At 40.2% G+C, this 17,565-nt stretch overlaps 1 protein-coding gene across 1 annotated transcript in view; it reads left to right on the forward strand.

Moving 5' to 3' along the window:
- Positions 1-17,565, forward strand: part of ppfia2 (PTPRF interacting protein alpha 2) — a 413,910-nt gene that overhangs the window by 264,229 nt on the left and 132,116 nt on the right. The window contains exons 10-11 of the mRNA XM_067999463.1: positions 3,412-3,543; positions 12,747-12,809. Of these exons, the coding sequence (XP_067855564.1) occupies positions 3,412-3,543; positions 12,747-12,809 (195 nt within the window). The remainder of the gene's footprint in view (positions 1-3,411; positions 3,544-12,746; positions 12,810-17,565) is intronic.

A 17,565-nucleotide genomic window follows, 5' to 3' on the forward strand; every position in this document is an offset into this window, starting at 1 on the left:
CTAATGTGAATCTTATATTTAAAAAGGGAGATAGAACAAATCCAAGGAACTATAGACCAATTAGCTTAACGTCGGAGGTAGGAAAGATAATGGAATCCATACTCAAAGATGTAATAAAGAAACATCTAGAAACTGAAATTATAATAAAGAATAGTCAGCAAGGATTTCAAAAGGGAAGGTCATGCTTGACCAACCTTATTGAATTCTTTGAAGAAGTAACAGAAAGTATAGACAAGGGCAATGCAATAGATGTAATATATTTGGATTTTCAAAAGGCCTTTGATGAGGTACCACACAGTAGACTCATGACTAAGATCAGAGCATGTGGAATCAAGGGATAAGTAGCAGAATGGATAACAAGCTGACTACAAAACAGAAAACAGAGTGTAAGGGTCAAAGGTAGTTACTCAGACTGGCAAAAGGTGGGAAGTGGTGTTCCACATAGATTGGTGCTGGGACCATTGTTGTTCACCATATACATAAACGATTTGGACTCTGGAATCGGAAGTACAATTTCAAAATTTGAGGACGACACCGAATTGGGTGGTATAGTTAATACTGAGGAGAACTGTGACAAACCACAGGAAGATATTAATGAACTTGCAGAATGGGCATGTAATTGACAAACGAATTTCAGTATAGACAAGTGTGAGGTGGTACATATTGATAGGAATAATAAGGAGGCCACATACTCCTTGGAAAATAATTGTCTAAACAGGGTAGAAGAGCAGAAGGATTTCGGGGTGCAGATACACAAATCACAAAGTAGAGATGCAGGCTAAAAATAAGACCATTAAAAAAAAAGCAAATGAAGCACTGGGGTTTATTTCTAGAGGGACAGAATTGAAAAGCAGAGAAGTTATGCTAATCTTAGAGAACCTTGGTTAGACCACACTTGGAGTACTGCGAACAGGTTTGGCCTCCACACTATAAAAAGGATATAGAGGTACTGGAGAAGGTGCAAAAAAGATTTACCAGAATGATACCAGAGATGAGAGGTTATACCTAGATTGAAAGATTGAATAGGCTGAGGCTCTTTTCTCTGGAAAAGAGAAGACTGAGGAGTGACCTGATAGAGGTCTTTAAGATTATGAAAGGGTGTGACAGGCTAGACGTAGAGAAGATGTTTTCACTTGCGGGGGAGACCAGAACCAGGGGCCATTAATATAAGATGGTCACTAATAAATCCAATAGGGAATTGAGGAGAAACTTCTTCACCCAGAGAGTGGTTGGAATGTGGAACTCGCTACCACAAGGAGTAGCTGAAGCGACTAGCATAATTGCATTTAAGGGGAAGCTAGATAAATACATTTAGGGAGAAGGGAATAGAAGGATATGTTGATAAGATTAGATGAAGAAGGGTGGGAGGAGGCTCACATGGAGCATAAACACAGGCATGGACCTATTGGGCCGAATGGCCTGTTACTGCGCTGTATATTCTTTGTAATTTGAGTGCTACTTAAAGGAATCAATTAGGGAAAGCTGGAAACAGGTCTTGTACTTATTTTTCCTTAATTCTTTTATTTTGAGCTCTAAGGCTTCCTTAACTTGAAGTCCTTGCTCTTGGGCGTGTTTTTTAAATTTTCCATTGCTGAAATAAGCTGCATCATTGACTCCCTCGATCTTTACAGCCCTCCCCATTAAGATGCTGCTGTAGGTCCATGATCAGCATCTGTCACATGGGGTTGCCTCCCCTCCCAGCTGGGAAGCTACCTTAAACAGTGTGATTCATGCTAGCAAGTCACCACGTTCCTTCAAATGAGGCCTGACCATGGAAATGATTCGGGCCTTCCAATGTTGTCATTGGGCAGGCAATGCAATTGGTCCACCCAGTATAAGCTCCACATGAAAATCAGGGCCAGAATTACTAAAACAGGTTAAGTAAAATTTTTTATTTTATTCAATGTAAAATGTTCCCTTATCCTGGCTGAAGTTTTATTGTCTGATATTTAGGGGTAGATTTTAAATTTCCCCACGAGGCGGGAAACTGGCAATACCGGAACGGCCTCCCATTATACACCCTGTCCGATTTTCCTTTCCATTTACGTGGAAAGTAAAATCAGGCAGGATGCATAGCGGGCAGTTGAACCACTACCACCAGTTTTCTGCCCGATGCTAAAAGTTATAATTACCCTTTACTTTTTATATTGCTTTGTCTTTAAGGAAAAGCAACTCTTACACCATTATCCAGTCAGTGATGTGTCGTAACATAATCTAGTTTATATGAATATTCTTTCCTGTGACTCACTGTTAGTATTAGAAATTGGTGCTCAAAACACACAACTGACTCTGATTATTCTTTTCATGAAATATTATGTTCAAAATTAGGAGGACTGTTACTTCTTTCCAGGCCCAATATTTTGGATTCACAGCAGACGAGGAAGCTTACGGTGTACTGATGTACTGCCATCAACACTTAGTACATTGACAAATACAATAGGCTCAATACCAGTTCAGTCATAATACTCAACCCAGAGTGAATTAGCTTATTTGCATCATTACATGATTGCATTGCAAAACTGGAACATTTAGATGCAAAACTGTAAAATGCATCACTGGCAGATTAGTCACAAGATGGTGCCTTCAAATAAGTTGAGCCAAAAAGACAAAGATGAAATATGAAAGGAAACAAATTAAAGGGAAAACATGGATCCAAAATAAATGGCAAGTGAAAAATGGTTTGAGAAATACAACACAGTACTGAAAGAAAATAGAATCTTAGGATCAAAGAGGTTACAGCACGAAGGAGGCCGTTTGGCCCATCGAGTCCGTTCCGGCTCTATGCAAGAGCAATCCAGCTAGTCCCACTCCCCCGCCCTATCCCCATAGCCCTGCAATTTTTTTTGCTTTCAAGCACTTATCCAGTTCCCTTTTGAAGCCATGATTGAATCTGCCAGTACATTCCAGATCCTAACCACTCGCTGTGTAAAAAAGTTTTTCCTTATGTTAGCTTTGGTTCTTTTGCCAATTACCTTAAATCTATGTCCTCTGGTTCTTGACCCTCCCGCCAGTGGGAACAGTTTCTCTCTATCTACTCTGTCTAGACCCTTCATGATTTTGAATAGCTCTATCAAATCTCCTCTGAACCTTCTCTGTTCCAAGGAGAATAACCCCAGCTTCTCTAGTCTATCCACGTAACTAAAGTCCCTCATCCCTGGAATCATTCTAGTAAATCTATAGTAAATATAGTTCAGCAAAATTGTAACAAAATATAGAATGTTAAAAAAAATAACAAAAGGAAGATCTGTCCACAGCCCACAGCTCTGAATATGTATTAGCTGAACCCGATTTGAAGAAGTAAATTGCTGTTTTCTTGGGTTTGGCAAGTGAATGACAAACTGTAATTTTTGTTCATCTTCAGTATAAATTTAAATGTTTTGCAAAGTTGCTTTTTTATTTCAAATGTTATAGGCCCGCCAAAGAGAGAAAATGAATGAAGAGCACAATAAGAGACTATCAGACACAGTGGACAGATTGCTGACAGAGTCTAATGAGCGACTTCAGCTACATCTAAAAGAGCGAATGGCTGCATTAGAGGATAAGGTAACATTTTAAACATTTACAGTAGTCACCATATTAAAGTATTCATGGGTTTTTTTTGTATAATTTGTATAGAATAATTGCCATTGTAATGCATACTTATAAATTGGTGTAAAGCATGTATTATAAGGCAGCATAGATTGCTGGATTCAGATGATTGAGGCCCAGCTAGGAACTCTAATCCTTTGTCGGTCAAACTAGGCTATTCCTGATGATCATGTGTCTAAATGATTCCCAATCATTTAATGGAGACCAAAGTGGAGCATCCATCTCGGGTGAAGAGAAAGTAAAATTCAGCAGTGATCTATTCAGTTCGACAGAACATATCTCCTATTAACCAATATAGAGCAACAGTAAAATAAAGGAAATGGTCCTTCTTGGCTAAAGGAAGACAATGCAGAGGCTGGAAGACAATATAAAATAATTAGATAATAAGGAGAGAGAAAATAATATTTAAAAATATTCATAACTGTTTCTATCTACGCACCACGTTTTATCCATCATAAGCTACCATAGTAAATACACCACACTAATCACCTATCCTATATTCAGAAATTTACAACCACTAGGTAAGTTCTCATTTATGCACTATATCTTGTTCTACTTCATTTTTTTTTAAAAAGAGAGGGGGAAAGAACGATTTTAATGGAAATGAAATTCATGCGGTTTTGAAAATGGACAGCTTTTCCTAAACGGCAGTTTTATGCTCAGGTGGAAAGTTGAAAATCGACCTCAGTAACTCCTTTGAAAAAGATGTATTCACTCTCCATCCTTCTCAGAGTTTGAGGGAATTTTGAGACTTTGTTTAATGAAAGGTATCACTTGTGGACAAAGTTAACAGTTACATTTTGCCATTTTTTTATAGGCTGCTCCCCTGAAGAGGGTCATCAAGCTAAGACTTTGCATTTGAATTTTCTAATTTGTGGCACATTGGAAAGAAATTGCTTTTGCATTTATGTAGAATTCTACACTATTAATTGCTACTCTTGCACTTGCACAGGACAAGGGGAAAATCTGAGGGTGAAGTTTTTCTTGTGAAAAAATTACAAGAGCAAATCCTAGTATTGCTCTCAAACTAAGATTTTCTTTGCTTAGATATATATAGAAAATCTGAAATCTTGTACAGCATTCACAAGAAGAATTACAACAAAAATATATGTTAGTATACATTAATGTAAATATTATTTCAAAGTATTTCTTGTAAGGCTTTAAAGCTAAATTACATTTGTTTGTTTTCTGGAATGGAGCTTTTTATTCAGATGCTACCTTTTTACTTCTTTTATTGTGAAAAATCTACCTCTATTTTACTTATTCCACAATTTATTTAGTAGGAATAATCAATAGCACTATTGCAGTAGAACCTAATAGTTGGGCAATACAACAGGATACAAAAGGTTATCACAAAAATATTGCATTCTTGTCAACTTGTATTAAGTCCAGTGATTAAAGTAGGTCTCATGACTTCAAATCAAAAAAGATCAAGGAAACCTCCTGCTGATCGCCACCTACCTTCCACCCAACTGACGAATCAGTACTCTTCCATGTTGAACATCACTTGGAAGAAGCTCTGATGGTAGCTCTCAATATCCACCATCAAGAGAGGCTTGGTAGTACTGCCACTGACCAAACTGCCACTGACCAAGAGTTCTGAAGAACATAGCTGTCAGATTAGGCGTGCAACAAGAGGTGAGGGAACTAACATGAGGAAGTAACCTACTTGACCTTGTCCCCACCAGCCTACCTGTCGTAGACACATCTGCCCACAATAGCATTTGTAGGATTGACCATCACACAGTCCTTGTGAAGATTAAATCTTGTCTCCAGCATTGTATAACATGTCTCTACCACTAACTGAGTGGGACAGACTAAGAACAGACCTAGAGCCTAAAACCATTCATCAATGAGGCAGTGTGGGCCATCAGCAGCAGTGAAATTGTATACCACCACAACTGTAACTTCATGGCCCAGCACATCCCCCACTCCTTGATCACCATCAAGCTAGGAGTCCAATCCAGGTTCAATATAGATTGTAGAAGGGCATGCCAGGAGCAGCATTAGGCATACCCTGGAATGAGACATGAACCTAGCAAAACTGCTACAAAGGGCTACCTGCATGCCAAACACCAAAAGCAGCAGACTTCAAACAGAGCTAAGCAGTGCCAAGATCAACAGGTTAGAGCAAAACTTTGTAGCCCTACCACGTCCAATTGAGTTTGGAGTTGCACAACCAGGCAACAAACATAAGGAGGTGTCACCATTCACAGTCCCATTCTCTGCAGTGAAGCCCAGCATGTAAGTGCAAGAGACAAAGTTAAGGTGTTTGCAATCATCTTCAGACAAAAGTGCCAATTGGATAATTGCACTCAGCCTCCTCCTGAGGTCCTCATCATCAAAGATACCAGTGTCCAGCCAATTTGTTTCACTCCGTGTGACGCTAAGAAGCAGTAGAGTGCATTGAACACGGCAAAGGCTTTGGACCCTGATAACACCCTGGCTGTAGTGCTGAAGATCTATGCACCAGAATTATTCGCTCTCCTTGCCAAGCTGTTCCAGTGTAGCTATGACATTGTCACCTACCCAACAATGTGAAAGATTGCCCAGATTTGTCCTATTTACAAGCAAACAGGATAAATTTAATCCAGCCAATTAGTGACTTATCAGCCTTCTCCAAATCATCAGTAAAGTGATAGAAGAAGTGACCAATAGTGCCATCAACTAACAACTATTCATCAATAGTCTGCTTAACAATGCTCAGTTCAGATTCCATCAGAATCACTCAGCTCAAAATCTAGTTATAGCCTCATTCTGGACATGGATGCAAGAGCTAAATGCTAGAGAAGAGGGGGTGACAGTAGCTGCCCCCTAGGCAGCATTTGACTGAGTATGGCACCAAGGAGCTGCAGCAAAACTGAAGTTAATTGGGATCAAAGAGAAAAATCTCCAGTGGCTAGAGTCATACTTGACACAAAGGTTGTGGTTGTCAGAGGCCAGTCATCAAAGCCCCAGGACATCACTGCACGAATTCCTTAGGAAGGCGCCCTCGGCCCAGCCATCTTCAGTTGCTATGACGAACCGGATTCTTTCCCCTCAGTCTGGTTCAGCAAGAACTGATTCGAGTACACCGTAAAGTTCAAACAACTTTAATAGCAGATCTTAGTCTGTAGCTTCAATTCAGATTCCTGAGAGAATCCGAACGATTCTAACAGAATAAGGAGAGACAAAGACAAAGACAAAAACTCATACCTTTATACAAATCCATAGAGGTTGGAACATCATTAACACAAGAGTCAACACCAATCATAAGCCGGGCACAGGTTGCCATGCGGGGTTACATTATTTCCGGCCAATCATAGACAATCCATGTGCTGGCCATGTTGCTATTAGACATCAAAGGGGATACTTCCTCACTTTCCAACTTGGAATGTTCTTCCCTGTTCCTTCTATTCCTTATCTCCCAACCTGGAATGTCTTTCAACTTTGGCTAAGCTCGTTCCCTATATTGATCTGCCATAAACATGGAGACATTCAGACCAGTCCTTGACTCACATCAAAGACCTATCATTGATAAGACAATGCAGGCCTGCTGACTAAGCAAACATATGGCCCAGCAGGAGGGCCAGGCCACTTGTATCAATCTCAGTTACTAACTAATTAACCCTTTCTAACCATTTTGCATTCTGCTTCTTTGCCACGTAGGCATTTTAATATTTTACTAAAAACTGACCACGTAGGGATTCTCAGCTATATCAATGATCTTTCCTCCATTACAAGGTCAGGAGGAGGGCTGAAGATTCCACAGTGTTCACTTCGATTCACAATTGCTCCGATAATGAAGCAGTCCATGCCAGCCTACAACAGGACCCGGATAACATCTAAACTTGGGCTGACTAGTGGCAGGTAATATTCACGCTGCATAAGTGCCAGATAATATCCAAATCAAACAAAAGAAAACTAAGCCAGCTTATTTTGACCTTCAATGGCACCACCATCATTAAATTGTTGATCTCCTTCCTTCTAAGGTTCACCACCACATCCTTCGAGTAAGTACGAGACACTTGACGTTGGAATATATGGAACAGACTTTATTCATATACTGTACAGATGATCAATCTATACCATACACAGGAGTGGCTTTGGGTTTCTTTCTCTTTTGAGCCCTCCCAACTAACTCTTTAAAAACCCACTCTTCTTAAGCACCTCAGTTTGCCTGCTTCAATGGTATATTTCACAGTTAAGACTTCATGTATGATTTGTTCTTGGATTCTTTCAAGAACAGCTTATTTACTTAAACTTACACTCTATAACACAATTAATCGATCCCTCTGCCTATGTTTATTACACTAGTCACTAAAGTTATGCATTAATCACTCATGGTCGATGTGGTCCCAGTCAATATCTCTTTGCACGGGCATCCCTCGTAGTTTGTTATCAGACCTTTGAAGTAAACTGTATAACCTATCCTTTCTTCTCCCAGAAACCCTGCTGGTTTACTGTTTATCTTAGAAAGCCTGTTGCTTCCATGACCAGTTGTAATTATACAGGTTAGTTTGATTATTAACTCTTAACTCTCCAACACGTCCAACTCAAGCCCCCCCCCCGCCGCCAAGGGTCACCAGTAACCAGAAGCTCAATTAGAGCAGGTATATTAACAGCATGGCTACAACAGCAGGGCAGAGGCAGGGTACTCTTTGATAAGTGGCTCATCTCTTCAGCCCTTAAAACCTCTCCTTCACTTACTACTACAAGCAGATTTAGATATGCTGGGGGATTAGGCCCGTATTAGGCACATGATGTTTAACTTAGAAAAGTATAGTGTCATGTACTTGGGCAGGTCAAATGCTAAACATACATACACCCTATAGGGAAAAGAATTAAATCCAGTGGTGAAAGAAAGAGATCTGGGTGTTTTAGTGCATCAATCTCTGAAGGTCCATGACCAATGCTGTGAAGCTACAGCTAATGCAAACTAGGTTCTAGAGTATATTCACAGGACAATTCACTATAAAGCAAAGCATATAATTTTGTCTTTATACAAGACCCTTGTTAGACCTCAGTTAGAATACTTTGCCCAGTTTTGGTCTCCTCATATGGTGGGAGGTAGTGAGACTTTGGAAAGGGTGCCGAGAAGGGCCACAAGATTAATTCCCAGTTTAAAACACCTTAGGTACCCAGATAGGTTTAACAAGCTGGGTGTCTGTGCTTTAGAACAGTATAGACTTAAAGCCGATTTGATCGAGATTTATAAAATAACAAAGGGACTAGATTGTGTTTATGTAGACTAAATATTTCAACTGAATAGGTTAGGGAGGACCAGGGGTCAAGCTTACAAGTTATGTAAGGACAGAATTAGGTTGGATGTTAGGCGGTTCTTCTTTTCCAAGAGAATCGTGGACCTGTAGAACAGGTTGGGGGCTCGTGTGGTGAATGTTGATTCACTGTATTCTTTCATGCAACTGTTTCTGGCTGGAGCTGAGATCACCTCATACAAGAGGTAGGTATCCTGTAACGTAAATCAAGGCCAATGTGATCTCCTGGACTGGTTTTGATTGTCTTAGGGGATCGGAAAGGAATTTTCCAGGTTTTTTTCCTAATCTGCCTAGGTTTATCTTTTTTTTGCCTCTTGCAGGAGATTACATGGCTCTGGGTGGATGAGGGGTATATGTATTGTGATAGGCATCACAACTGTGTGGGACAGACTGGATGGACCAATAGGTCTCTTCCTGTCTGTCATTTTCATATGTTCGTATGTTCTACAAGGCTCAAGTCAGGAGCCTGATGGAATACTCACTCACCTAGAGAGGTGCAGCTATAAAAAACACTCAAGGAACTCATCATCATCCTGGGCAGAACAGTTCCTTTGATCAGCACTCCTGCAACTGCACTGAATATCTACCTCCTCCATCTCTACTGCACTGTGGTTGCATTATCTACAATCTACAGGACGCATAGCAGCAACTCACCAAAGTTATTTCAACAGCATCTCACGCTTTTGCGATCTCTGCCCCCAAAAAGGACAAAAGCAACAATGTTGTGGGAACACAATCACCTCTAAGTTCCTCTCCAACTCACACACCATCCTGACTTGGTCAAAAATTGCTTTTCCTTCATTGTCAATTGGGTCAGTATCCTAAAACCATTCTGGGAGTATCATCACACCATGTACTGCAGCGGTTCAAGGAGAAGGCCCCCCCACTATCTTCTCATGGCACCTAGGAACGGGCAATAAGTATGACCTGGCCAATGACACCCACTTCCTGAGAATAAATTTTAAAAATGAATAATCTAGTTTGATGTTCCAGCCCTTAAACATCTCGCCTTATTGAATTCCCCTTGTTTTGGCGAGATGCCTTTTTTCCATTGCTATTTATGTTTTTGCAATACTTGCCAAAAGATGCAAGCATGCGAATTGAGCATGCCAGAATATTTCAGCTCTTCTATCAGTGCTGCCTGCTGTTCAGCATGTGCATGACATGTTCCTGCATCAGCCTGCTACTGATACTGCAGCAGACTGATTCTCAACTCTCAATTGATATTAATGCTAACTTTATTCAACTTGAGTACAAGCAGGTAAGTCTTATTAAAAAAACGATATGACGTGACTGTGAAACAGAGACAAGGGGGGTGATTTTAAACCCCAAGAACGGGTGGGTTGGGGACACGTGGGAGTTGAAAATAGTTGTTTTTTTGGGTCGCAACCACAAAATTTTCGGACTTTGCATTCCCAGTGGGAAGCCTGTGCTTTTACACGCCGACATTAAACATGGAAATAAAGCCGGGTTGCGGTCGTGACCTAAAAAACAACTATTTTCAACTCCCACCTGCCCCAACCCACCCGTTCTTGGGGTTTAAAATCACCCCCAAGAAGTGAAACTTATCAGAGCACAGAGTGAACCCCCTATAAAATTCTGGAGTCATAAGGCTAAAATTAAATGGTAGAAGACAGCCATAATGAACATGAAAACTGAAGGAAATACTGCATTTTGATGTAGAAGTTGTACAAAAAAGTGAAGTCCTCCAACACAAGTTCAGATTTTGACTTCCAGTAATAAATGTACATAGTAAAGCTTGTAATGTTGAAATTATACTTTTGTACGCTATCAGATGAATGGCTAAACATTCACGTGAAATTCATCACTACTGCTTTAGTGGTGGGAGAAATTTCACATGAAAACATTAAGTATCTATATGCTAGTACACTTTTAGTGTAATTTTAGTGTCTAGAATCACATGATTAAAGCCATTTGGCCCACAAAGTTTATGCCAGAGTTTTTCTCCACATGAGCCACCTAGTCTAATGCCACTCTCCTGCTTGCTCCCCCTTTAAACATCAATGCTGATTGGCCCTGATTAACATGGTTTCTCCAACTTCCTAGAATTTTATTGCATAATTTGGATTGTTGTAGTTTACCAACAACAGAAGTAAGACTAATTGGTCTATAATTTCCTGGCTTTATAACTGTCTCTTTTTGAAGTGTGATAGCACATTTGCCATCTTCCAATCTTCTGACACAATTTTCCTTTCTAGAGAACTTTGCAAAATTATAGTCACAGCCTCCACTATTTCTTTCATAACCTATGTAATTTTATGTCTGAATGCAACTTAAAAACTAATGTTAAAGACGTAAGAAAACCAGGCCAAAATGAATGGGGTGGATATTAACCCCTGCACAACAGGTGGGAGAGGGTCGAGAGGGGGGTTTAAAACTAAAAATCACGAGACACGACCCTTGATTTAAATATTATGATGAAGTGTCCCGGCTCGGGAAACCCGGCAGCGAAATGGAGATGGGAGCAGCTGGCTCCAGAAGGTAAATGCTTTTTAGAGTGCTCCTTGTGAGCCAGGAGGAGCAGGAGTGCTCCCCCGGCTCCTCAAGCAAACCTTCTGCGGATTGCAGCCTCTCTTCGCTGCCGCAATCAGCCGACCCCCGCCTCCCCCACCATGCCCCGATCTTTCCCCCCCTCCCTCCTGATTGCTGGGCTCCAACCCCCCCCCCCCCCCCCCCACCCCATCACCACCAAGCCCCAATCTTTCCCCAACAGTCCCTGGCTGCAGCCTTCTGCCGCTGGCTTTCCCGTCTAGCAGCCGGCCAGCCTGTCAATCTGTCCAGCTGCCGGGTGGGAAACGGAATATAAAAATGATAACAAGGTCCTGACGTTAAATTCAGCAGGACCTCAGCATCCCCAGGATTCCGGGGTTCCCCTCCCACTACCATGGTCCCCCTTTCCCTCCCCATAAATATCGGGGCTAATATGTTTTATGACAGAAAAGTGATTAAAACAAATGAATGAGGGTAATCAATGATAAATTGAAGGAAAGCAAAACAAACTGAAAGAGGAGGTGAAGAGAGAATTTTAGTTGATGTTAGTTAAGAAAGGTCATTGCTGAAGTCTGTTATTAACTAACTTTATTGTAAATTAACTTTTTCTGCATTGAATTTAATGGTGTCAGCGTGTCTGTTTTTCTGCTACATAGCCACACTAAGGAAATTTACTCAAGCTCTCCACTTACCTTTAAAAAAGCAGCATGATGAAGTTTACTGAATCAATCTTTTTTTCAATTCTGCAGTGTTGAGCTTTACTGAATCCTCTTATCATTTAAAAAAAACCCACAATGAATGAACACTTGTTTCAAAATTATACCACAATACTGAATGCTCCTTTCTTTCTTTTAGAAACACAAAATAGATTAATTTTACTGAACGTTTGTCTTGCCTTTAACAAAGTACAATAATCATTTTCACTACATGCCATTCCCTTGCCTTTTCTAAAAACCTTAACATAGACAAAAATTGTGCAAATTGGCAAAACTAAGGTGTACAGGTTGAAAACAAATGTGACACAGGTGGGGAGGTGTGAATACCTTTTCTTCAACAAATTCTACTTTAACCACTGATGGCATTGATATGCTAGCATGTAACAATCCCGTAGATCTCAAGATTGTAAACAGGAAGCATTATATTTTTAAATGGTGTAGCCAGAACATAGAATAAGTTCATTTGTGCCCCTTAAGATATGGAACCATACTAAATGCATTGGTGGGAGCTACGTCTTCTAACAATGACTCATGTGAGCTGTTTAAGAAAATTAGTATATTGTAACTAGTGAGATCCTTAATTTTGTTAACGGGATTTGTATATTAACATCAATGTTTGATCAAATTTGTCACTGCGGCTTATTTTGCAAATAATTATGTTTTATTATCTTAGAACATGTTGATACAAGAATCTGAACTCTTAAGAAAACAACTAGAAGAGTCTCTTCATGATAAGGTAATATCATTAGCATAATACATAAGAACGCATGATATAGTAACACTTTTTGGTTGCACGGAATTGAAATGTTAAAGCTTTAATGGCAAGCCATACCTGGTGATCCATTATACCACTGTGTACCTAATTAACTTAGAATTCATTCTCATAATATTAAAAATCAGGCATCTGAGAAAGATCCAACCACAAGTGTGCAGAGCTTCTTTGTCTCTGAGCTCAACACAACCTGCAATGAGATTCAGCTTGCAATGCAACTTGGGTCGGCTGGCTGCACATCGCATTATACAGTTACTTGTCTGATCAATATCACAGCAGCTTAAGAGAGCAGATGATATTAGCAATGTGTGGCAATATTGTAACCTGGAATCAGCTATGAATTTTGAAATGAGATATAATAAGTTATAATAAGAAGAGAATGAGAAATTACTGTGTAAGATGGTACTTATTGCATTATGATATAATGCTAATTGGGCAGTGCAAATAAGAACATAAGAACATAAGAAATAGGAGCAGGAGTAGGCCAATCGGCCCCTCGAGCCTGCTCCGCCATTCAATAAGATCATGGCTGATCTGATCCTAATCTCAAATCTAAATTCATGTCCAATTTCCTGCCCGCTCCCCGTAACCCCTAATTCCCTTTACTTCTAGGAAACTGTCGATTTCTGTTTTAAATTTATTCAATGATGTAGCTTCCACAGCTTCCTGGGGCAGCAAATTCCACAGACCTACTACCCTCTGAGTGAAGAAGTTTCTCCTCATCTCAGTTTTGAAAGAGCAGCCCCTTATTCTAAGATTATGCCCCCTAGTTCTAGTTTCACCCATCCTTGGGAACATCCTTACCACATCCACCCGATCAAGCCCCTTCACAATCTTATATGTTTCAATAAGATCGCCTCTCATTCTTCTGAACTCCAATGAGTAGAGTCCCAATCTACTCAACCTCTCCTCATATGTCCGCCCCCTCATCCCCGGGATTAACCGAGTGAACCTTCTTTGTACTGCCTCGAGAGCAAGTATATATTTTCTTAAGTATGGAGATCAAAACTGTATACAAATGGTCTCTTTGTTCATCACATTGCTCATTATCATATTAGGATTGATATAAAGAAATAACATTTGGTTAAGGTATTGTAAGAACTGGATATGACTGTTGATTTACAGTATGTGGGTAGTATAATTATTTGTAATGCAAGTTGAATGAAAGGTTTCTATCATGTAACTGTTTTAAAGTCTCACCAGATAATTTAAACAGAAACTTCTTTGCCTTCTGACTTAAAATTCCTTATGGTATTATGTTTCAAATACTTGATAATTTTATATTCACACGTTTACTTGAGTGATATGCAAATGTCTTGGTGCTGTACCAGATCATTATGTGGTAATTGAGACTGAACGGAAAGGGAGTAGAAAGTGTGAAGTGCATGTGGGTGGGTTAGAGTGAAGACATTCCAGTTGATTCTAACAGATTTCTGTGGAGAGTGTAGAAGACAATTCAGAGAGGCTTGGGGAAAAGATTTTTCATATGAAGCAGACAAGCTATTTAATGCAGGATCTGATGTATTTATGGGAGATTTAGGATATTAGATATGGGAGATTTAGGGTGCTAGAATGATTCCTATCTACAGCACAGAAACAGGCCATTCATCCCAACTGGCCTATGTTGGTGTTTATACTCCACAAAAACTTTTTCCCACTGTAATTACCTCTTTCTATCCTGCACCTGTATCCCTCTATTCTCTTCTCTCGCATGTATGCATTATGCTTCCCCTTAAATGCATCAATGCTATCTGCTTCAACCATGCGGTAGCAAATTCCATATTCTCCCCAAATTCCTCCTAAATTCTGTATTTGATCGGTTCGTGGCTAGCTTGTATTTATGTCCCCGTGTTCTGGACTCACCCCCAGGTGGAAACAGTTTCTCCACATCCACCCTATCAAACCCTTTCATAATTGTAAAAACATCTATCAGGTCTCTTCCGTTTCTTTTCCGGAGAAAAGAGCCCCAGCCTTCTCAATCTTGCCTGATAGTTAAATCCTCTCAATTCTGGTAACATCTTTGTAAATTCTCTGCACTTTCTTCAGTGCTTCAATGTCCTTTTTGCAGTATGGTGACCAGAACTGGACACAATACTCTTAAGTGTGGTTGAACCAAGGTTCCACATAAATTCAACATTACCTCCCTCCTTTTGTATTCTATTCTTCCAGAAATGAACCCATTACTTTCTTTGCACTCATTATGGTCTAATCAACTTGTGTTGTTACTTTTAGCGATTTATGTACCTGTATTCCCAGATCTCTTTGCTCTTCTACCTCATGTAGTTTCTTACCTTCCAAGGAATAAGTGGCCTCATTATTCCTCCTACCAAAATGAACCACCTTACACTTCACACTTTGCTATAGTGAATTTAATTTGCCCTTTATCCACCTACTCTGCAAACCTATTTATATCTTTCTGTATCTTGGTGAAGTCCCTCAAATTCCTGTGTCCAAATCATTTTTTTATATACCAGTGCCACGTGCTAGTGAGTATAGGAACAGGAGAATAGACCAGATGAATGCATGGCTGCAGGGATGGTGTAGGAGGGAGGGATTTAGATTCCTGGGATATTGGGACCGGTCCTGGGGAAGGTAGGACCTGTACAAGCAGGACGGGTTACACCTGAGCAGGACCGGGACCAATGTCCTCACGGGGGTGTTTGCTAGTGCTGTTGGGGAAGGTTTAAATTAGGATGGCAGAGGGATGGGAACCTGAGCAGGGAGACAGGAGGTGGAAACAAAGATAGAAACAAAAGACAGAAAGGGAAGAAGCAATAGTGGAAGGCAGAGAAAACAAGGGCGAAGAACAAATAGGGCCATAGTGCAAAATAATAGTAAGATGACTAGCAATCTTAAAAAGACAAGTCTAAAGGCATTGTATCTTAATGTGCGGAGCATTCACAACAAGGTAGATGAATTAAAAGCGCAGATAGATATTAACGAGTATGATATAGTTGCGATTACGAAGACATGGCTGCAGGGTGACCAACGATGGGAACTAAACATCCAGGGGTATTCAATATTTAGGAAGGACAGGCAAAAAGGGAAAGGAGGTGGGGTAGCATTGCTAGTAAAGGAGGAAATCAATGCAATAGTGAGGAAGGATATTGGCTCAGAAAATCACGATGTGGAATCTGTATGGGTGGAGCTAAGAAACACCAAGGGGCAGAAAACGTTGGTGGGGGTTGTCTATAGGACCCCAAACAGTAGTGGAGATGTAGGGGAGGGCATTAAACAGGAAATTAGAGACGCATGCAAGAAGAGTACAACTATAACCATGGGTGACTTTAATTTACATATAGATTGGTCAAACCAAATTAGCAATAATACTGTGGGGGAGGAATTCTTGGAGTGTGTACGTGATGGATTTCAAGACCAATACGTTGAGGAACCAACTAGAGTACAGGTGATCCTAGACTGGATATTGTGCAATGAGAAAGGATTAATTAACAATCTTGTTGTGTGGGGTCCCTTAAGGAAGAGCGACTATAACATGATAGAATTCCTCATTAAGATGGAGAGTGAAGTAGTCGAATCCGAAACTAGGGTCCTGAATCTAAATAAAGGAAATTGTGAAAATATGAGGTGTGAGTTGGCTAGGATAGATTGGGGAACTTTACTAAAAGGGATGATGGTGGATAGGCAATGGCTAATATTTAAAGAACGTCTGCAGGAATTACCACAATTATTCATTCCTGTCTGGCGCAAAAATAAAACAGGAAAGGTGGCTCAACCGTGGCTTACAAAAGAAATTAGGGATAGTATTAGATCCAAAGAGGAGACATAAAAAGTTGCCAGAAAAAGCGGCAAGCCTGAGGATTGGGAACAGTTTAGAATTCAGCAAAGGAGGACAAAGAGATTCATTAAGAGGGGAAAAATAGAGTATGAGAGTAACTTAGCAGGGAACATAAAAACTGACTGTAAAAGCTTCTATAAATATGTCAAGAGAAAAAGATTAGTGAAGACAAATGTAGTTCCCTTACAGTCAGAAATGGGGGAAATTATAATGGGGAACAAAGAAATGGCAGAACAATTAAACACATACTTTGGTTCTGTCTTCACAAAGGAGGACACAAATAACCTCCCGGAAATGTTAGGGAACCAAGGGTCTAGTGAGAGGGAGGAACTGAAGGAAATCAGTATTAGTAAAAAAAAATAGTGCTAGGGAAATTAATGGAGCTAAAGGCTGACAAATCCCCAGGGCCTGATAATCTACGTCCCAGAGTACTAAAGGAAGTGGCCCTGGAAATAGTGAATGCATTGGTGGTCATCTTCCAAAATTCTATAGACTCTGGAACAGTTCCTACAGATTGGCAAATGTAACCCCACTATTTAAAAAAGGAGGGAGAGAAAAAACAGGGAATTACAGACCAGTTAGCCTAACATCAGTAGTGGGGAAAATGCTCGAGTCTATTATAAAGGATGTGATAACAGAATACTTGGAAGGCATTAATGGGATTGGACGAAGTCAGCATGGGTTTATGAAAGGGAAATCATGCTTAACAAATCTACTGGAGTTTTTTGAGGAGGTAACTAGTAGAATAGATAGGGGAGAACCAGTGGATGTGGTGTATTTGGATTTTCAGAAGGCTTCTGATAAGGTCCTACACAAGAGGTTAGTGTGCAAAATTAAAGCACATGGGATTGGGGGGAATATACTGGCATGGATTGAGAATTGGTTGACAGACAGGAAACAGAGAGTAGGAATAAACAGGTCTTT

This window comes from Heptranchias perlo, chromosome 18 (genome assembly GCF_035084215.1).
Source record: "Heptranchias perlo isolate sHepPer1 chromosome 18, sHepPer1.hap1, whole genome shotgun sequence".
Lineage (NCBI taxonomy): Eukaryota > Metazoa > Chordata > Chondrichthyes > Hexanchiformes > Hexanchidae > Heptranchias > Heptranchias perlo.